The sequence below is a fragment of the Podarcis vaucheri genome, assembly GCF_965113315.1.
Source record: "Podarcis vaucheri genome assembly, chromosome: 16".
NCBI lineage: Eukaryota > Metazoa > Chordata > Lepidosauria > Squamata > Lacertidae > Podarcis > Podarcis vaucheri.
This window is the reverse complement of record NC_138754.1, coordinates 2786223-2807736: the sequence shown is the minus strand read 5'-3', so window position 1 is coordinate 2807736 and position 21514 is coordinate 2786223. Positions and strand designations below refer to the sequence as shown.

Sequence of the window (21514 nt, the reverse complement as noted above, 5' to 3'; positions counted from 1 at the left end):
GGTCAGCACCGGTCCCCAGTCTAGCTGCCGCATTCTGGGTTAGTTGTAGATGTAGTTATTATAATTAAAGACCTATTCTAGCTAGGAATGATAGTAATAAAATGAATGTGGGCTAATCTGGGCTGGGGAGAATCCTAAGGGCCAGAAAGACAGGGCTGGGGGCCACATCCCCCAAAACCTGCTATAATAGTTTTGGTTTTGAGAGCCCGTTTAAACCTGGGAAGGGGTGCAGAATGTGCTTTCCTCGACAGCTTTGTTATCAGTCAGCTGGTTGGATGGAAGGAACATGCACGGGGGGGGGGCGTCAAGGCGAGCCTGAACAGCTTGAGCCCTCCATGCCAGGGGGTGGAGGGGAAGGAGCAGAGAAAGTGGGTCAGGAGGGAGCCCATGGCTTAGAGAGACGGAACAGCTGCTGGAGACGGAGGAGGGCAAAAGGCAGGTTCGGCGGAGGGGCGAGAGCGGAGGGGGTGTCCCTCCATCCTGATTTGGAGACCTGCCAAGGTGAGTCTTGGCTAGCGTTGGCGGGGGGGGGGCGGGAGAGCTGCTGGGAATGGCCTGCCCTGTCCTGGATGAGCTGACAGGTTTCCCCCAGCTGATTTCTGACTGTGAGGGGTGACAGACGTATCTACACCCCAAGACTTAAATCAACTTTTATACAGATAACAGGGAACACAGGCAACTGGCTTGTGTTTGGTTAGGCCATACGTCCATCTAGCTTAGTGCTGCAGACACTGACTGGCAGAAGCTGTTCGGGGTTTCAGGTCTTTCTTGGCCTTGTATTGGGAGATCTCACTGGAAGGACAGATCCTGAAGCTGAGGCTCCAAGACTTTGGCCACCTCGTGAGAAGAGAAGACTCCCTGGAAAAGAACCTGATGCTGGGAAAGATGGAGGGCACAAGGAGAAGGGGATGACAGAGGACGAGATGGTGGGACAGTGTTCTCAAAGCTACCAGCATGAGTCTGACCAAACTGCGGGAGGCAGTGGAAGACAGGCGTGCCTGGCGTGCTCTGGTCCAGGGGGTCACGAAGAGGCGGACACGACTAAATGACTAAACAACAACAACTGGGAGATGTTGAGGGTTGAACCTGGAAGCTTGAGCGTGCAAAACAGGCATGTATGTGATAAAGGGGAGACATACCAGGGTGAAGGTGTCTTCTATTTGTCCCCGTGTCAGTTTCAGTTTTTGGGACGCGGGTGGCGCTGTGGGTTAAACCACAGAGCCTAGGACTTGCTGATCAGAAGGTCGGCGGTTCGAATCCCTGTGACGGGGTGAGCTCCTGCTGCTCGGTCCCTGCTCCTGCCCACCTAGCAGTTCGAAAGCACGTCAAAGTGCAAGTAGATAAATAGGTACCGCTCTGGCGGGAAGGTAAACGGCGTTTCCATGCGCTGCTCTGGTTCGCCAGAAGCGGCTTAGTCATGCTGGCCACATGACCCTGAAGTTGTCTGTGGACAAACACCAGCTCCCTTGGCCTATAGAGGTAAAGGGACCGCTGACCATTAGGTTCAGTCGTGACCGACTCTGGGGTTGCATTGCTCATCTCGCTTTACTGGCCGAGGGAGCCGGCGTACAGCTTCCGGGTCATGTGGCCAGCATGACTAAGCCACTTCTGGCGAACCAGAGCAGTGCACGGAAATGCCTTTTACCTTCCCACCGGAGCAGTACCTATTTATCTACTTGCACTTTGACGTGCTTTCGATTTGTTATATCATGTGGTTTTTTTGAAAGAGAGAAGGGGGTGTTGAAAGGAAGCAGCTGATCATTTGACATTCAAGGAGAGAGATAAGGGACGCTAGAGATAAAGGAGGCTGCCTGGGAGGGGGGAAGTAAAAGCTCATGGATCCTCAGGATTTTTCCATTGGGTCATCCCAAATTCACCATCAGATCACATGACTGTGGCCACAGCATGAACCACAGAAATCATACATCCACTGTTGCGTTCAGAATATTTCCCCCCTTGTTTTCCTCCTCTAAAAGCTAGGGGCGTCTTATGGTCAGGTGCGTCTTATGGAGCGAAAAATACGGTAAACAGCTGAGCTCAGGGTTGAGGAAGAACCATTTCCAGCTTGAGGTCCACATTCCAGACAATGGGCCCAAGTTAGCCAAATCCCTTAATCTTAATGGGTCTACTCAGAGTAAGACTAACACTGGCAACCACCCCAGCCAGATTTCTACACGTGCTCCTCTCTATCCAAGGAAGGAAGGAGCATGGCTGGAGTCCGAGGGCCCAATCCGACCAGGCAAAAACACTCCAGCCTGGGCTTTTAGAGAGAGGACTTGACGGTCGCATTCAGCCGCTGGCTTTGCCTTTCCAACCAAGGAAATGGAAAAACCACGACCCGCCCCCTCCTGACTTTGCACCCCTAACCAATGCCTCCTTTGCCAAGCTCGGCCTGACCCGGAGTGCTCTTGCCAGCTGCCTCCTTCCCTCCTGCTGGGACAAGGGAGAGCAGCTGGGGCACCTCCTACGGCAAAACATGGAAGGACCACGGGAAGCGGCTTTCTTCACGTCTATTATCTGCTCCCCACAGAGAGAGGGGAGGAAGGAGGAGAAAGGGGGGGCTACAGAAGGGACCTGTCTGAAAAGCTGCAGAGTGGATGGGGGTGGATGGGAGATGCTGTCTCCCCAGCGGGGGGCCCTGAACACGTCATCTCTTGCAGAAAGGGAACTGGGCCGATTCAGCTCCAGTGACTTCTGGGAAGGCCTGGGCCGTCTTAAGCTTATCTGGCGCCATGGTGCAAAGATCCCTCCGGCGCCCCCCCTGGCAACTCCAAAACAAGGGAGGGGGCAATGGAAAATGTCCTCTGCCTCCCCCACCGCCCTGATCCCTGGTGTGGCGGCGACGATTGAGCAGGAAAACGTGCTGGCGGACATCCTGTCCGGCGTCAGGGCACCCAGGAAGGCTGCACGCCGCCTTTCACCAGGAAGCAGGAGGACGACGGCGACTGGGATCAGGGCCGTCTTTAGCAGATGCAGAGGCCTCTGAGGGGATTGCTCTCCTCCCGAGGAGGCTTGGGAAGGAAGCTGCATGCCCGCCTGCCATATAGGTTGGATCTTCTTGCAGTCCATGGGACTCTCAAGAGTCTCCTCCAGCACCAGAATTCAAAAGCATCCATTCTTCAGCGATCAGCCTTCTTTATGGTCCAGCTCTCACTTCCATACATCACGACTAGGAAAAGCAGAGCTTTAACGATACGGACCTTTGTCGGCAAGGTGATGTCTCTGCTTTTTAAGATGCTGTCTAGGTTTGTCATTGCTTTTCTAAATCTCATATACCTCTCATTTTAAAAAAGCTGCATTGATTACCAGTTCATGGATTGCCAGGACCAATGAGTTGCCAAGCCCAATTTGAGTTGGGCCTCTTGGGTGTGAAGATTGGCAGAAAGGGTCCTCTTGGTAGTTCCAAGACCCTCAGAAGTTCAGGGTCTGTGTAGGTATTGCATACTTGCCAAGTGGCCCAGAAAAAAGGGACATCCTGTTTTTTCACCCTGTTGGGGTTGCCATACGCCCGGAATTTCCCAGACGTACCCGGAATACCGCCATCAAAAGCAGTGTCTGGGCAAGGTGTGGGTCACGTGAGTCACCCAGAAGACGAGCGTCCCAGTTCTGGGTCTGAAATGTTGGGCGGTATGGTACTGGCCTGAGAGAGGGCCTTCTTAGTGACATCCCCCCAGCCTGTGAAATTCCCTCCTCACAGAGGTGTGCCTGGCACCTTCATTGTATAATTTATGTCATGGGCTGAAGACGCAACTCTTTGCTCTGGCCTCTGATGCTTGAAGATGTATATTTGCAGGACCCCGCCCTGTTCTTGTGACCATGTTGTGTTTCAACCTGTTTTTAATACCGAATTTTAAATGTTTAAAAAACAGAGTAAGTAATGCTCAGCAATGATACTTCTTGACTGGCAGATGAATATGGGGATTGACACCCCACCCAAAACTATATTTTGAGGCATGAGGTCATACGAGCTGATAGGAGACTTTGAGCTACAACTGGGAGTTTTGCAGTTGGGCCTCTTCATAGGCTTGTAGACTTGCTTCTTCGGCTCAGTTTCATGAAAACGTTTGCTGACCCTACATTTAGACAGAATTGAAGAATGGACGCTTTTGAATTCTGGTGCTGGAGGAGACTCTTGAGAGTCCCATGGACTGCAAGAAGATCCAACCTCTCCATTCTGAAGGAAACCAGCCCTGAGAGCTCACTGGAAGGACAGATCCTGAAGCTGAGGCTCCAAGACTTTGGCCACCTCATGAGAAGAGAAGACTCCCTGGAAAAGACCCTGATGTTGGGAAAGACGGAGGGCACAAGGAGAAGGGGACGGTAGAGGACGAGATGGTGGGACAGTGTTCTTGAAGAGACCAGCATGAGTTTGACCAAACTGCGGGAGGCAGTGGAAGACAGGAGGGCCTGGCGTGCTCTGGTCCAGGGGGTCACGAAGAGTTGGACATGACTAAACAACAATATGAGATTTGGAAGGACCCAAACCAGGAAAGCTGCCTGCTGCATTTTGGACCAGCTGAGGTTCCTGAGCAGTCTTCAAGGGCAGCCCCACATAAGGGACATTGTAAACAATCAAATGCAGCCAAAAAGGGTGTGTGTGTGACATCAGATCGATTGCCCGGTTCTTTGCCAGGTTGCAGAAAGAGGCCCGTGGGCTGCTGATTTTGCCCTTCAAGGAGCAAATGTGCGAACGACTGTGTTTAGCGATGCCATGGCCGCCTCCGCTCGTCAGGAGATCATTGTAATTATCCTGCCAGGCCAGCTTCCCACCACTGGCAGCGCCATGCGCAGCAGTCTCTGTGAAGTGACGGGAGGCGGCGAGGAGAGGAGAGCCCGTCCTCTCAATTGGCAGGGCTTAATTTGCACCGAGGCAGCCTGCAGATCAGTTTCCAGTTGCCATGCTCATGAGAACGTAAGTGGAGCCTGTTACATTAGACCAGGGGTAGGCAAACTAAGGGCCAGGGGGCCGGATCCAGCCCTATCGCCTTCTCAATCCGGCCCACGGACGGTCCGGGAATCAGTGTGCTTTTTCATGAGTAGAATGTGTCCTTTTATTTAAAACGCATCTCTGAGTTATTTGTGGGGCCTGCCTGGTGTTTTTACATGAGTAGAATGTGTGCTTTTAATTTAAAATGCATCTCTGGGTTCTTTGTGGAGCATAGGAATCCATTCATTATTTTTTTCAAAATATAGTCCGGCCCCCCACAAGGCCTGAGGGACAGTGGACCGGCCCCCTGCTGAAAAAGTTTGCTGACCCCTGGATTAGACCAAAGGCCCATCTAATCCACCAACCTGGTCCTACAGTGGCCAAATATCCCTAAAAATCTAGGAATCTAGATAGACTCCCCCTGGAGCTGGAGGTTCTATAAAACAACCCCGGCTGAATCAGGCCAGGGGCTCCCCACGTAGCACGGCATCCTGTTCTCACAAGTCATTGCCACTAGTCCTTTGTGCAACAAAGCACATCTCTTGGCACTCAAAGCATCTCTCTCCATCTCTCTCTCTGCCAGTTTCTCCTTTCCTCCTTTCCAAAGGTCGCTGCTCTACCAAGAAATCTCAAACCAAAAGTCATCTTGGTGCAAAATATCGACTCTGGAGTGCGTGGCCTTCTTGCAGGCAGCTATTTTGGGCCCTCCTCGTTTTCCCACTTTCCCTCTTTTAATTAAAACGGGGGGGGGGGGACGCCTCACTCCATCCCTCTCTATTCCCTTTCCCATTCCTCCATCTGACATTCACTTGAAAGAAAATCTTCCCTACAGGTTAAAAAAAACAAAAACCACAAGGGGGGCGCATTAATATATCCAGGTGAGTGAGTTTGGCAATGCTTGCTAAGGCCAAATCGCCGCCCCCCCACCTCCACCTGCCCAGAGATGCTGGCTGGTTCGTGAAAATTTCTTCTTGAAAATTCACTAGATGGACGCCTTGCTTACACACCATTGGCAAACCCCATGACATTCCAGGGGGCAGCCGCTGCCAACTCCTGGCCTTGCTACAGGGAACCAGGCAGAGGGCCTTCTCGGTGGTGGCGCCCGCCCTATGGAACGCCCTCCCACCAGATGTCAAAGAGATAACCAACTACCTGACGTTTAGAAGACATCTGAAGGCAGCCCTGTTCAGGGAAGTTTTTAATGTGTGACATTTTAATGTATTTTTAATCTTTGTTGGAAGCCGCCCAGAGTGGCTGGGGAAACCCACCCAGATGGGCAGGGTACAAATAATAATAATTATTATTATATTAACCCTAACCCCCCTGAACTTGAAGCATGGGAAGTCCCAACAAAAAATATATAATCTAGGCAGAATATTTGGACTATTTGATATGTATTTGTAACATTCAATGTGATTTGATTTGATTGTTAAAATGGGAAACTTAATAAAAATGTTTTTTTTAAAAAATAAAATTATTATTATTATTATTATTATTATTATTATTATTATTATTATTATCGCTGCAGTGCTTTGGGGCTGTCCTTACCTCTTCACCTGCCCCACTCGGAGCATTGCAAGAACGCAGCCTCAGTTTCCCTTACGGTCTCCTCTCTGGGCAGTTAGGCAGCTCAGGGACAGAGGGCGAGTAGGTGGCAGGGCTTTGGAGCGAACCCCTGGTGGGGCATGATGAACCCCAACAAAAACCCTGTCGGAAGATGTGATGCGATAGAGAAGGGAAGCTTCTGAGCATGGGCAGAGTGCCTACCTTGCCAAAGGGCAAGAATGAGTTGCCGGGTTGGCCTGCACCAAAATTTCTCTTTCTGCTCACTCTTTCTGCTTCGTTTTGCTTTCCTTAATTAACCAACGCTGATATCCCGTTCAATTTCCGTGCCCTTGGTGTGGGGAGAGAACTTTGCAAGGCTGGTTTTAACCTTTCCGCTGCCATCAAACCATTTTGCTGCAAGTTTCTCTTCTCATTTTGCCCCCTCCACCCCGCACTCCTGCTCCTCGGCCGTTTTCAAGGGAGGACTTGCGGTCGCTCAGAGAAAATAAATAAATCTATTTATACAACCGCACAGCGAAACGAAAGAGGCTTCAGATAGGGCTGGGAGGCTGCCAAGGCCCTGAGGGCTGGGGAGGCTTAAGATAAACTCACGGGTCAAAACACTAACTGCCAGTGCCTGCCCAACACCCAGCAGGGCTCACGTCCCTTTTCCAGCTGCGCAGTCAGGCAGAAATCCAACTGGTGAAGTTCTCCCCCCCCCACAACTGCACCTGAAGAATTCCTGCCTGTGTTAAAGGCACAGCGCTTGTGCCAGCTCTGCTGATTGTGTTTACTTCTTCACCTTCATTATTTGTTGACTTTCTTACCCTTTGTCATCCCTAGGCCTCACCTGCCACACAAGGTGGTTGTGTGAGTGCAGAATGGGCAAGGAAGTGGGAGAGAGAACCAGATATGGCACACCTTGAACTCCTTTCCTTGGAAGAAAGGTGGGGTATAAATGAAACCCCAGATTTTCCGCTCCGCAAGACGCACCTGACCATAAGACGCACCTAGTTTTTAGAGGAGGAAAACAAGAAAAAAAATATTCCGAACGAAACTGGGTGTATGATTTTTGTGGTTCACGCTGTGGCCACAGACATGTGATTTGACGGTGAGTTTGGGGTAGCCCAATGCAAAAATCCTGAGAATCCATGTGGATCCGTGATTTGTAACCACGTTTCTGCGCCACTGTGGCCCCAGGAAACAGTGAGTGCATGTTTTTTTTGGTGCAGGCTGTAGCCAGGGACATGCTATGTGATCTGATGGTGAATTTGGGGTGACCCAATGCAAAAATCCTGAGGATCCATGGGCTTTTACCTCCCCCCTCCCAGGCAGCCTCTGCTAGCATCCCTTATCTCTCTCCCGATCCCACCAATCTGCTGTTTCCTTTCAACATTCCCTTCCCTCTTGTTTGCCTTAGTGTCTTTCCCTTAGCTGGAGCAGTTTTTTGCTCCTCCTTTTCTTCTAATTTCTCTGCTCGTTGCTTTCGTCTTCCTGTTTCCGCCCTTTGCAAGTTTGCTGTCTTTACCTCCCCCCTGCCAGACAGCCTCCTTTTTTGCTAGCGTCCCTTATCTTGCTCCCAATCGCTTGCCAATCAGCGGCTTTGTTTCAATACCCACTTCCCTCTTTCGAAAAAAGAGAGCATGATTTGCTTTTGCCCCTGGGCAATTTGGCTCCAGGGACCACGTATTCGCTCCATAAGACGCACAGACACTTCCCCTTACTTTTTAGGAAGAAAAAAGTGTGTCTTATGGAGCGAAAAATACGGTAAATATTACTAAATAAAGAATAATTTCCCCTGTCTGCAATCAATTGATGGTTAAGAAGCCCAGGAAATCTGGGGTCTAGGATTTCTCTCTCTCTCTCTCTCTAGGTTCTCTTTTGTGAATTATCCAATATAGAGAGGGTATATTATTGAAACTGCATTTACTGCCTGAGGTATAAACAGCGCATACCCTGAAGGAAGGAAGGAAGGAAGGAAGGAGAAGGAGAAGGGGGGAGAGAGAGAGAGATGGAAGGAAGGAAGAAAGGAGGAGGAGAGGGGGGGAGAGATGGAAGGAAGAAAGGAGGAGGAGAAGGGGGGGAGAGAGATGGAAGGAAGAAAGGAAGGAGGAGGAGAAGGGGAGAGAGAGAGAGAGAGATGGAAGGAAGAAAGGAAGGAGGAGGAGAAGGGGGGGAGAGAGAGATGGAAGGAAGAAAGGAGAAGAAGGGGAAAGAGAGAGAGATGGAAGAAAGAAAGAAAGAAAGAAGAAGTAGAAGGGGAGAAAGAGAGAGAGATGGAAGGAAGAAAGGAAGGAGGAGGAGAAGGAGGAGGAGAGAAAGATAGAGAGAGTGCCTGCTTCCTGAGGAATCTGGCGGGGATCCTGGCATGCGTCTCTGTGTGTCTCTGTCCCCATGGCAACGCCAGCCGCCTGCCTGCCTGCCTGAGCATGGCGCTCCGTGACATGGTGGACTTGGACTCCGGCCTGCAAGGCCAGGACTGGGGAGCCCTCAACCCAGAGCAGCAGCTCAAGCTCTCCCACTTCAAGGTGGGTCAAGGGGAGGCGAGGGGGGTGTATGGGGGGGTCCCTTAGAAAAGACCCGCAGAGCTCGGCGCTGTGGCTCCGCTTTCCCAAGGCATGCTGGGAGTCTGGTTCACGCGCCCTGCAAAGGGGCTTCTCTCCTGGTTCGGGAGGGGCAAAGCGGGTTTGGAGAGGGTGGGCAAGAAATAGCGATAAAGGGGATGAAAGGCGCGAAGATGGGGAGCACGGGGAAATGGGCAGTTTAGTTTTGGGGTGTGCAAAAGTCACAGCCCCCTGGAGAGGTTGCTTAGCATAATCACACTGTGGTTATGATTATGATTACTATGATTAAACCTGTTTCTTTCAGAACAAAGTTTTAAATAACTGCCTGCTTCGCGATGGCTTCTTTTTGTTGTTCTCTCTCTCTCTAATATCTATATCTATCTATCTATCTATCTATCTATCTATCTATCTATCTATCTATCTATCTCTCATCTAATCTATCATCTATCTGCCTTATCTATCTTATCTATCTGTCCGTCTGTCTAATGTCTAATACAGTGGTACCTCGGGTTAAGTACTTAATTTGTTCTGGAGGTCCGTTCTTAACCTGAAACTGTTCTTAACCTGAAGCACCACTTTAGTTATGGGGCCTCCTGCTGCTGCTATGCCGCCGGAGCACGATTTCTGTTCTTATCCTGAAGCAAAGTTCTTAACCTGAAGCACTATTTCTGGGTTAGCAGAGTCTGTAACCTGAAGCGTCTGTAACCTGAGGTACCACTGTATCTCTCTCTCTCTCATCTATCTATATCTATCTATATCTATCTATCTATCTATCTATCTATCTATCTATCTATCTATCTATCATCTATCTATCTATCTATCTATCATCTCTCTATCTCTATCTATCTATCTATCTATCTATCTATCTATCTATCTATCTATCTATCTATCTATCATCTATCATCTATCATCTTTTGTCTTTTTTTATGTGATGGCGCAATTTGGAGTGGGATTGACTTTATTTTCCCAGTGCAAAAGCTTCGGGTATTTGTCCATTTTGGGCGAGCCTCTGGGGCTGGCGTTAGCGATGGCTGCAAACTTGAATGGCTTTTAAAGAAGACTAGGCCTGCTCACAGAGGATACAGCTCTCGGGGTGTGTGTGTGGCTGCATGTGCTCATCAGCACTCTACACATGCTCCAGGATGCTTATTTTGCACTCAAAACACTTGCCTGCAATTAGTGGTGATCTTTACAGGTTGGGCTGCGCTGCTATATGGCTGCTGCTGAGATGTGACAGGCAGCTGTTACCTGTACTTTCCGGAAACAATTGAATACATTTTTATTTTATTTCCAAACTGGATAAAAAGATCTCAGCTTTGGCTTTCCTTTGCTTACCATCTTCAAAACTCTCTCTCTCTCTCTCTCTCTCTCTCTCTCTCTCTCTCTCTCTCTTTTTTAACGATATGACGGCAAATCGCCTCGAGACATGAATGTAAAAGCAGATTCGTAAATTAATAAATCATCGCCATCCTTTTAAGTAGACGCCCTCCCTGGTTTGCAACTGCATCGGGATTGTTTTGAGATATTTTAATTGCTTTCTCGTTTGTGCAGTTGCTGCCCTGGGCTCCTCTGGGAGGAAGGGCGGGATATAAATTTAATAAAACAAAACAAAGCAACCACAACCACCATAAAAGCTAACCGAGGCCGTATTTTAACTGTGACACGTCCCGGAGAGGGTAGCCTGGTATAACATCTCGATACAGCCAACACGGGGGGAAAGAGGAGCGCCGTGGCACCGTCAAGACAAAACAGATTTATTGTGGCAGACGGTTTCATGGACTGGAGCCCAGCACATCAGGCGCATCCAGTCCGCGAACGTTTATGCCACAATAAATCTGCTAGTCTTTAAAGGTGCCACATGGATCTTTGTTGTACATTTTAATGGGCCTCTCTGCAAGCTAAAGGTGTCTATATTATTATCAGAGGGGGCGGGGAGGATCCCTGTGGTCTTGATTTCCTGGGCAGTCTATCCCTGTCAGGGAACTGACATAGGAGCGAGAGGCGAAGGGGAGGCTCCCAGATGATGCTGGCGAAGGACCCAGCAGCAGGGGACGAAACACCAGGGATAAAGGGGGGCAGACGGGGGAATTGGAGAGAGGGCTCCAGGACTCTTCACTGGACATCAGTGGGGAGAGCCCAGGTCCTCCGCTACCCACGCCTTCCCTGCGCAGAAGACTCCCGCGCAGTGAGAGGAGGAGGAGGAGACTGGGTGTCAAACAACTTTTATGTTGGAAGAGGTTCAAGAAACGCCCACTGACGGATTCTGCCAGTGACTGAGACAGCCACCATGAGAAGGGGCTGCACAGTCAGAAAGTTTTAACAAGGCAAATTAGCCGAGAAAGGCACCAGTTTACGCACATACCCTACTCATAAGGTAAAGGTAAAGGGACCCCTGACCATTAGGTCCAGTCGCGGACGACTCTGGGGTTGCAGCACTCATCTCGCTTTATTGGCCGAGGGAGCCGGCGTACAGCTTCCGGGTCATGTGGCCAGCATGACTAAGCCGCTTCTGGTGAATCAGAGCAGCGCACGGAAACACCATTTACCTTCCCGCCGGAGTGGTACCTATTTATCTACTTGCACTTTGACGTGCTTTCAAACTGCTAGGTTGGCAGAAGCAGGGACCGAGCAACGGGAGCTCACCCCGTCGCGAGGATTTGAACCACCGACCTTCTGATCAAGTTGAAAATACACCCCCCCCCACACACAACCCAACTGTAGGTAGTGTCCCTCTTTTCATCTGGAAAATGTTTTTTTAGAGCAGGGGTCTCTTAAGGAATATGAAGAACCCAGTTTTTAAAAATGGATTTTTGAAACCAGTTCCATGAGATTTGGGGCAGCTGGGAAACTTGAGCCATCCCATAACTGGACTCACCTTCTTTATTCCACTGTATTCAGCCTTATTATTATTAATTATTATTATTATTAATTATTATTATTATTATTATTATTATTATTATTATTATTATTATTAAAACCCACCTAATTAGAATCTGATGCAACTTAAAAAATAATGCACAGCCAAGATGTGAATGAGAGAAAGTTGTTTTTGCAAACCTGCATGCAAGAAAAATAGCATAACCTGATGAACTGGATTTCACCTTAAATGGAGGAGGAAAACAGAGAATGTCAGTTCTTTGGAGGGGGTTTTTGGGGTGGGGAACAGCTACTGTTTTTTGCCATCTGCATTATGCCTTTTGCAAACTTTGGAAAGACCGTACAGGAGAGATTTGGTTAGCCATCTGATTCAAGGGACGGCTTCTGCCAGGCTGAAGAGTTAACAGCTGACTAGACCCGGAATCAGCAAGAAACGACGATTCTTGTCATTTTTTTAAAAAGGGCAACTTTACAAAAGGATATAGCCTGGGTTATCAGCTGGATCTCAGTGACGCCAGTCCAAGAGACCATGGGTAGGCCTCCATCGCAGTGATGGTCAAAGGAGCAGCATACACAAACTGAAAACTCTGTCTAGGTAACTCAACAAAGCGAGCCAATGCACATCCTTTAACTTTTTGTTTTAGCAACGTCCCCTTCCAACTGTCTGGTGTAACCACGATGTCCCCCCTCTTCCTCAAATCCTTTCAGGCTACCTGAAACTTTTATGTGCATCACAGTGTGGTTTAGTGGGTAGAATATGGACCTTAAGACCTGGGAGACATGAGTTCAAATCCCCACTCAGCCATGAAGCTCTCACTGGGTGATCTTGGGCCAGTCACCACTCTCTCTCTCAGCTTAACCTACAACACAGGGTTGTGGTGAGGGGGGAAAAAAGGAAACATGTTATTGCCAGGAGCAAGATAATATGGGCAAGATGAGCCTTTGGCCATATCCAGTATGGGAATAGTTTAGCGACTACTTTCCTCCCCACAATGTGCCTTTGAGGTTGAATCCTGACAAGACAGAAGTACTGTTCTTGGGGGACAGGGGGCAGGCAGGTGTGGACTCCTCTCTGGTCCTGAATGGGGTAACTGTGCCCCTGAAGGACCAGGTGCGCAGCCTGGGAGTCATTTTGGACTCGCAGCTGTCCATGGAGGCACAGGTCAATTCTGTGTCCAGGGCACCTGTTTATCAGCTGCATCTGGTATGCAGGATGAGACCCTCCCTGCTCCTGGACTGTCTCGCCAGAGTGGTGCATACTCTGGTTATCTCCCACTTGGACTACTGCAATGCACTCTATGTGGGGCTACCTTTTAAGGTGACCTGAAAACTACAACTAATCCAGAATGTGGCAGCCAGACTGGTGACTGGGAGCGGCCGCCAAGACCACGTAACACCGGTCTTGAAAGACCTACATTGGCTCCTGGTACATTTCCGAGCACAATTTGAAGTGTTGGTGTTGACTTTTAAAGCCCTAAACGGCCTCCGCCCAGTATACCTGAAGGAGCGTCTCCACCTCCATCGTTCTACCTGGACACTGAGGTCCAGCGCCGAGGGCCTCCTGGCGGTTCCCTCACTGCGAGAAGCTAAGTTACAGGGAACCAGGCAGAGGGCCTTCTCGGTGGTGGCACCCGCCCTGTGGAACGCCCTCCCAGCAGATGTCAAAGAGAGAAACAACTACCTGACATTCAGAAGACATCTTAATGTATTTTTAATCTTTGTTGGAAGCCGCCCAGAGTGACTGGGGAAACCCAGCCAGATGGGCCGGGTACAAATAACAAACAATTAGTATTATTATTAATTTCCCCATTGCTAGACCTTGTTTAGTATTTTTCCTCCCCAGCCAAAATGACCTTGCACTTCCCTCAAAGACTGAGCACTGCTTGTTCACATTCTATTGCTGGCAGTCCCTGCCACCAAGCTGTTAAGAAATGGGTTGTGAACATTCTCCTCCCACAGCTACCAGGTTTTTTGCCATAGCCTGCAATAATAATAATAATAATAATAATAATAATAATAATTTATTATTTATACCCCGCCCATCTGGCTGGGTTTCCCCAGCCACTCTGGGCAGCTTCCAAAAGAATATTAAAATACTATAATACATCAAACATTAAAAGCTTCCCTAAACAGGGTTGCCTTCAGGTGTCTTCTAAAAGTCTGGTAGTTGTTTCTCTCTTTGACGTCTGGTGGGAGGGCGTTCCACAGGGCGGGTGCCACCACCGAGAAGGCCCTCTGCCTGGTTCCCTGTAACTTAGCTTCTCGCAGTGAGGGAACCGCCAGAAGGCCGTCGGAGCTGGACCTCAGTGTCGAGGTAGAACAGTAGGGGTGGAGACGCTCCTTCAGGTATACTGGACCGAGGCCGTTTAAGATTTGGAACTGGGGAAAAACCTCGCCTCCAAGTCAGGGCAAATGTGCTCAGATGCTCAGATCTTAGCTTCTTCATGACCCTTTCCTCCCCCCAGATAAACACTAGGATCGCTAATGAGAAATACCTTCGTGCGCACAAGGAAGTGGAAATGCTGCTGTCGGGATTTCTCAGGTAAATTTTTCAACTTCTATGATTGTCGGCCACGGGGGGTGGGGGGTGGGAATCAGCCTTGGAAGAATCAGCTGGTGACCCACCATTTCAGTGAAAAAGTTATTTTAATTTACAAGGTCCCAGGGTATTTCTTGCGAGGCTGCAGTTCACCCTCACGGAAAAAAAAGTTTGGCAATTTCCCCCCACCCACCTCGCTTTCCTAGCTGCCTTGCTAATTGCTTTATCGATTCCCAATGAAGGAACCGTTGTAATTACGAAGAGGTCTTCTTAATTGTTATAAATATTTCCTCGGCCCTGTGACGCTTGTACGTTCTTGTTCCTTGTTTTTAATATAAAACTCCATCACACACGCACCTCCCCAAAGGTGAATGCAGATGTAAATTAAACGTTTCTCCCCGGTTGCTAATTGGCTTATCGATTCCCAATAAGGAAAGAGTGATTTACCAATTTGTCTTGCGTACCTTTGACAAGGACTTACAAAATCAACAGTGAGGAGAAAAGGGGGGGGGACACAATCAACTGCTTAAAAAACTCCCTTTTAAAAGTCTTTTTTTTTCCCCTGTCCACCTCTCTCCCCCCTCCTTCCTGCTCCATGTTTCCAGGGAAGTTCTGCTGCAAAGACCAAATAATATTCGGGAGTTTGCTGCTGGTAAGAGTTTCATTTACTAGCCTTATATATTGAGAGATTTTATTTTTTCACATACCAGTTGTTGAAAGGAACTGGAGGGGAGTATTTTCTTGTGCTCAAATCACACAGGTTTCCTGCAGGAATCTGGTTGCACTCAGGATGTTCAAACGGAAGGGCTGATGGCCTGATCCTGCAAATGCTTCCTCTGCTATTAAGAGCAGGTAGCACAGGAGCGTCTGGCGATGGGGTACCTGCAGCCCTCTGGAGGCTGTTGGGACTCCCAGCAACCCCTCATCCTTGGGCACCCGTAGCTGTCCTCTGCCCACCCCTGGCCTCATGCGTGCAACACCCGTGCAAAAGATTGTGGCGTCCGTCCCTGGCCATTACCTCCACAGCTGGCATGACCAGCTTCTGCGAGATGGCACTGGGCGTCACGGAATGCCCACAGACATTTCAACTGTGCAGGGGAGAGAACTGTCACGGTCCAGTTCGCGGGCGATCGAAGTCCCAGCTGGGGACATCGGGACCGGGGGCAAGATGGCGGGGTGGGAGAAGGAACGGGAGTCCAGAAGCCAGGAGTCCGAGGGTCAGAGAGCCGGGAGTCACGAAGTCAGGGGTCCGAGGGTCAGGAAGCAGGAGGTCATGAAGTCAGGGGTCCGAGGATTGAGAAGCAAGGAGTGACGAGTCAGGGGTCTGAGGAGCAAGGAGTCAAGGAACCAAACACAACAAGGCAGGGAATGTTTAGCCTGGAGAAGAGGAGGTTAAGGGGTGATATGATAGCCATGTTCAAATATATAAAAGGATGTCACATAGAGGAGGGAGAAAGGTTGTTTTCTGCTGCTCCAGAGAAGCGGACACGGAGCAATGGATCCAAACTACAAGAAAGAAGATTCCACCTAAACATTAGGAAGAACTTCCTGACAGTAAGAGCTGTTCGACAGTGGAATTTGCTGCCAAGGAGTGTGGTGGAGTCTCCTACTTTGGAGGTCTTTAAGCAGAGGCTTGACAACCATATATCAGGAGTGCTCTTATGGTGTTTCCTGCTTGGCAGGGGGTTGGACTCGATGGCCCTCGTGGTCTCTTCCAACTCTAGGATTCTATGAATGTGTTGCTGTGGCAAAGAGCTGAAGGGAAATGCTGACCTTATATCCCTTCCCAGCTCTTGCCACCAGGTGCTGTGAGTTACCAAGCAGCCTCACCTGTGAGGCTTCACCTTGCCTCTCCAGAACAAACTTAGGAAGGCCCCAATCCTGGTCACAGGACCTGGCTCCTGCACACACACCTGACAAGAACCAAGCGCACCTGAACGAACAGCGCACCAGTTTCTGCGCGGAGACGATGTGCACTTGAGTTACTGCTGTGTACCAAGAAGGGTCCCACCTTCCCGATTCCCGTCCCTTGTAAATCAGCGCCCCCATGTTTCCCTTTCGAGAACGTCCGGTCAAAATTTAGCCAAGAGTGATTAGTACTGTTCTCCCTTCGGGGAACTCAACCTAGGGCCTTCTGAAGGCTGCTGGATTCCAGTTCCCACCAGCCCCAACCACAGGAATGATGGGAACTGTAGTCCCAATAACAGGTTGGGGACCACGGCTTCCCCTGGAGTGCCTTTCCCTCACGACGACGCAGGACCCACCTGAAAAATCAAGTTTTTTGAAAGAGGAAGGGGGTTCTCAAAGAACAAGGGGCGCCCAACTAACAACCCAGCCCCGTCAGAAATCAAAGATCAGGAGGGAGAAACGGCTTGCAGAAGGAATATGCAGTGGTGCCCCGCAAGACGAATGCCTCGCAAGACGGAAAACCCGCTAGACGAAAGAGTTTTCCGTTTTGGAGGTGCTTCGCAAAACGAATCTCCTATGGGCTTGCTTCGCAAGACGACAATGTCTTGCGAGTTCCTGCGGGGTTTTTTCCCCTCCCCCCTTTTTCTAAGCCGCTAAGCCGCTTATCAGCTGATCCGATCAGCAGATAAGCCGCTAAAAGCCGCTAAAAGCCGCTAATAGCGCTAATCCGTCAATGGGCTTGCTTCGCAAGACGAAAAAACCGCTAGATGAAGAGAATCACAGAACGGATTCTTTTCGTCTTGCGAGGCACCACTGTAAACAGAAGTAAGAAACGGCTTGCAGAAGGAATATAAACAGCCCTTCCAACAAGGGCTGATGGGCTGGTCCCCTGGGTTTCCGTGAGGCGCGGTCCGAGTCCAGTCCAAGGTCGAGGCTGCAGTATTGAGGCCGTCTGTCAGAGCTGAAGCTGGGTCCAAGGCAGGGAGTCGGGTGAGGTCAGGAGATCCAGCAGAACAGGGTGCAGGCAGGAACTGGCTACCAACAACATTGCTCCCGCAACTTGGGACTGGGGCTGGCTGGCTTTTATCTGCCCCGAGGCATAGGGCAGCCCCAGTCCACAGGTGACTCGCCTCTCCTGGCCTGGAGGCAAGCACTCCTCCTGCGGGAACTTAGTTCCCTCCGCCTCTCTGCCCTGAGCCTCTGCAGCTCAGGAGAGGCTGGAGGGTGACCGGACCCAGAGGCAACCTCACCTTCTCCTGACGGGGCTGAGAGTGGAGCACCTGCAGTCAATGGGTCCTCCATCACCTCAGGAGCCAGAGCAGACTCAGCTGATGCCTGCACCTGAGGACCCAGCACAGGTGAGGACCCTTCAGGCTCAAGCCCCAGCCCTGGCTCAGCTGGTTCTGGAGGCGGGGAATCCTGTGCAGGCTGCAATTTCTCAGGTTCAGCCTTCGAGTCTGAATCCCAGGCCATCACAGTTGATGCTCTGGCACTGGGAGTGGAGCTCAGGAATGGCCAGTGCATGTAATACTCTTTGCTGTCGGGTCTGTGACAAAGAGAACACCCCGTACAGATGGGGTCATTCAATCATGGCCGCGGTGGGTGGGAAGAGAACAGGAAGCCGAGGCCTTTCAGTCCATTTCTGCTCTGCGCCCTGGAGCTTTTCTGGAGGAGCATGAACGGATGAGGCAGGCAGGTCAGCACCAGGTGTGCCTAGGGGCTCCATGCGGCCCCCAAACCACTCTCCCTGGCCCTCGGGGAGCTCTCGCCAGGCCACGTCCTCCACCAGCCCTGCCCCACAGATTCCTTGTGTGTTTTTCTCTGCCTGGGATGTGCCCTCTAGGGCCAAGGGTGGGGAAAGTCAGGAGCCAGATGCGGCCCTCCAGACCTCTCCGCCTGGCCCCCGAGAGTCTCCCCAGGCAATGCTCCCCTTCCACAGCCGCACACGACCGGAATGCTTTTGCTTGGCTGGGATATGCCCTTGAATTCTTGAGGATGCCTTGAAGGTCCTCGGTGCACCTTGGAGATGCAATAAATCTTTTAGCGGCCCTAGCTTCCTTCTCCCTTTGGCTAACCCCCTCGTCTTCCTTCTCCTTCTCCTCCCAGACTACTTCACCAACCCGGAACTCCCCAAGAAGATCCAGCAGCAGATGATGGAGAAACTCAACGAGGCCGTCTAAGCGACACCTCGCAATCGGGCCCCTCTCGGAGAATGCAAACTCTTCGCCTTTGGACTTCCCATCACAAATGAACAGACCTTCCCCTGGAAATACGTTGTTTGCGACTCGCTTCTATTCAAGAGGAGAACCTCTGAAACCAACATCCACCAATTTCAGTGGGTCTCCTCAGAGCAGGAGTGCGGAGCGGACAACCCAACTCTTTTACTCTTTTGCGTTTTAATTTAACCTCTTCTCCTCCGGGTCCGAAGGGGAGAGAATAAAGCTGGACTTCCAAAACAAGGGTGATGTTGACTTACTTTGCCATGACAATTATTTGCTTGGGGATGAAAGGTACCCATGAACGGTTAGAACAGGGGTCAGCAAACTTTTTCAGCAGGGGGCCAGTCCACTGTCCCTCAGACCTTGTGGGGGGCTGGACTATATTTTGAAGGGGGGGAAATAAACAAATTCCTATGCCCCACAAATAACCCAGAGATGCATTTTAAATAAAAGAACACATTCTACTCATGTAAAAACACGCTGATTCCCGGACCGTCCACAGGCCGGATTTAGAAGGTGATTGGGCCGGATCCAGCCCCCGGGCCTTAGTTTGCCTACCTATGGGTTAGAAGGCATACCTTTCTAAAAGGAAGTATGCCATCCTAAGTAGCCTTCCTCGGGAGTAAGGTCACATTCACTTTAAACAGCAATACCACTGCCATGGCTACCCCCCCAAAAATTCCGGGAGCTGCTTTTGCACCCTAGTCAGAGACCCCAGTTCGCCTCACAGAGCTACAACTCCCAGAACTACTCTGGGAATTGTAGAACGAAGCTGCATGCTGGTTTCCTGCTCAGTTCACTCTTGCCCAGCGTGGATCCGGAGTTAAAAAAAAAACCCTCTCGTTTCCTCTTTGGTTCATCTAGCTGGTGCCTGGATACCCCATGAACCCTCTGCTATTTGTGACGCATGTTCTTTGAGGTATGTGCTTTGATAGCAGGGCTCAAGGGACAGCCCAGAGATGGGCAGGGAGGGCAGGGCCTTTAGGATACCTGCGCCGCAAGGACGTCAGTTACGAAAACAAGGTAGTTTGGGGAAATGGGTGGCGAGAGACAGAATTCGCTTAGCGGTTTGAGGAGTCGAGGGCAGGATGAGGGCGGACAAGACAGGGGAACGCCCTCGTAAATCACCCGGAGGTGTGATTCGGCTGCCACCTGGTGGTGCCAAACAGGAAGAGGGGGGAAATTTACGTTGTCAGGGCTGTAAAATGAATAAAAATAGCAGCCAAATTGTAGGGAGGCAGACACCAACAAAAAAAGGGGAGGTGAATCTCTGCTTCAATAATAGAGATTGCCCTTCCCCTCTGCTCACAGCTCCCCAAGACTCCTAAGAAAATAACAATAATAATAATAATAATAATAATAATAATAATAATAATAATAATAATAATAATTTTTTTTTACTTATACCCCATTTGGCTGGGTTGCCCCAGCTACTCTTGTGTCTAGGCCCTGAGCTCTCACTAGGGTCCCAGATGGCATTTGTTTCATTATTTACCGTATTTTTTGCTCTATAAGGCTCACTTTTGCCCTCCTAAAAAGTAAGGGGAAATATGTGTGCGTCTTATGGAGTGAATGCAGGCTGTGCAGCTATCCCAGAAGCCAGAACAGCAAGAGGGATTGCTGCTTTCACTGCGCAGAGATCCCTCTTGCTGTTCTGGCTTCTGAGATTCAGAATATTTTTTTTCCTTGTTTTCCTCCTCCAAAAACTAGGTGCGTCTTGTGGTCTGGTGCGTCTTATAGAGCGAAAAATACAGTATATCCTGCTTTCCTATTGGAACAAAGCTGCTCAGAATTTAAGAAAGGGGAGAGAGCAATAGTGACCAAGAACTGGTGGCCACCCCTCTGGTTCCACTGGTCAACCTCTGGAAGAGCCAGTGTAGTAGTGTAGCAATGTCAGGCCAGGACTCTGAGTGACGAGGGTTCAAATCTACACTTGGCCATGATGTTCACTGGGTGCAAGCCTTTGGCCCTATCTGAAGGAGCGTCTCCACCCCCATTGTTCTGCCCGGACACTGCGGTCCAGCACTGAGGGCCTTCTGGTGGTTCCCTCTCTGCAAGAAACCAAGTTACAGGGAACCAGGGCCTTCTTGGTAGTGGCGCCCGCCCTGTGGAACACCCACCAGATGTCAAAGAGAACAACTACCAGACTTTTAGAAGACATCTGAATGTTTGATGCATTAAAAAGGTAAAGGGACCCCTGACCATTAGGTCCAGTCGTGGCCGACTCTGGGGTTGCAGCGCTCATCTCGCTTTACTGGCCGAGGGAGCCGGCGTACAGCTTCCAGGTCATGTGGCCAGCAGGACTAAGCCACTTATGGCGAACCAGAGCAGTGCACGGAAACGCCGTTTACCTTCCCGCCAGAGCGGTACCTATTTATCTACTTGCACTTTGATGTGCTTTCGAACTGCTAGGTGGGCAGGAGCGGGGACTGAACAACGGAAGCTCACCCCATTGCGGGGATTCAAACCGCCGACCTTCTGATCAACAAGTCTTAGGCTCTGTGGTTTAACCCACAGCACCTTTAATGTTTTGTTGGAGGCCGCCCAGAGTGGCTGGGGAAGCCCAGGCAGATGGGTGGGGTATAAATAATAAATTATTATTATTATTGTCACTGCCTCTCAGCCTGACCTAAATTGCAGGGTTGTTGGGGGCACTACAGAGAAGGGGGAGAGCCCTGCATATGCTCCTTGGAGAGAAAAAAGATCGCGAAGTACTGGAAAACACAAGATTTACCCACCCGGGAAGAATGGCAGATGAAGTTGATGGACTATATGGAATTGGCGGAAATGACTGGCAGAATCCGAGACCAGGGAGAAGAGTTGGTGGAAGAAGACTGGAAAAAGTTTAAAGACTATTTACAGAAATACTGTAAAATTAATGAATGTTAGAAAAATGTTGGAATGAAATTATATAGCTTTAGTAGAAATGTTATAA

At 50.0% G+C, this 21514-nt stretch overlaps 1 protein-coding gene across 1 annotated transcript; it reads left to right on the top strand.

Annotated features, from left to right (window-relative positions):
* The first annotated feature begins 8850 nt into the window (after positions 1 to 8850).
* Positions 8851 to 18819, top strand: RIIAD1 (regulatory subunit of type II PKA R-subunit domain containing 1). Its single transcript, XM_082202669.1, has 4 exons — positions 8851 to 9000; positions 14379 to 14455; positions 15058 to 15104; positions 18467 to 18819. The coding sequence occupies exons 1-4, from the start codon at positions 8902 to 8904 to the stop codon at positions 18538 to 18540; spliced, it is 297 nt and encodes a 98-aa protein (XP_082058795.1). The 5' UTR covers positions 8851 to 8901; the 3' UTR covers positions 18541 to 18819.
* The last annotated feature ends 2695 nt before the right edge of the window (positions 18820 to 21514 follow it).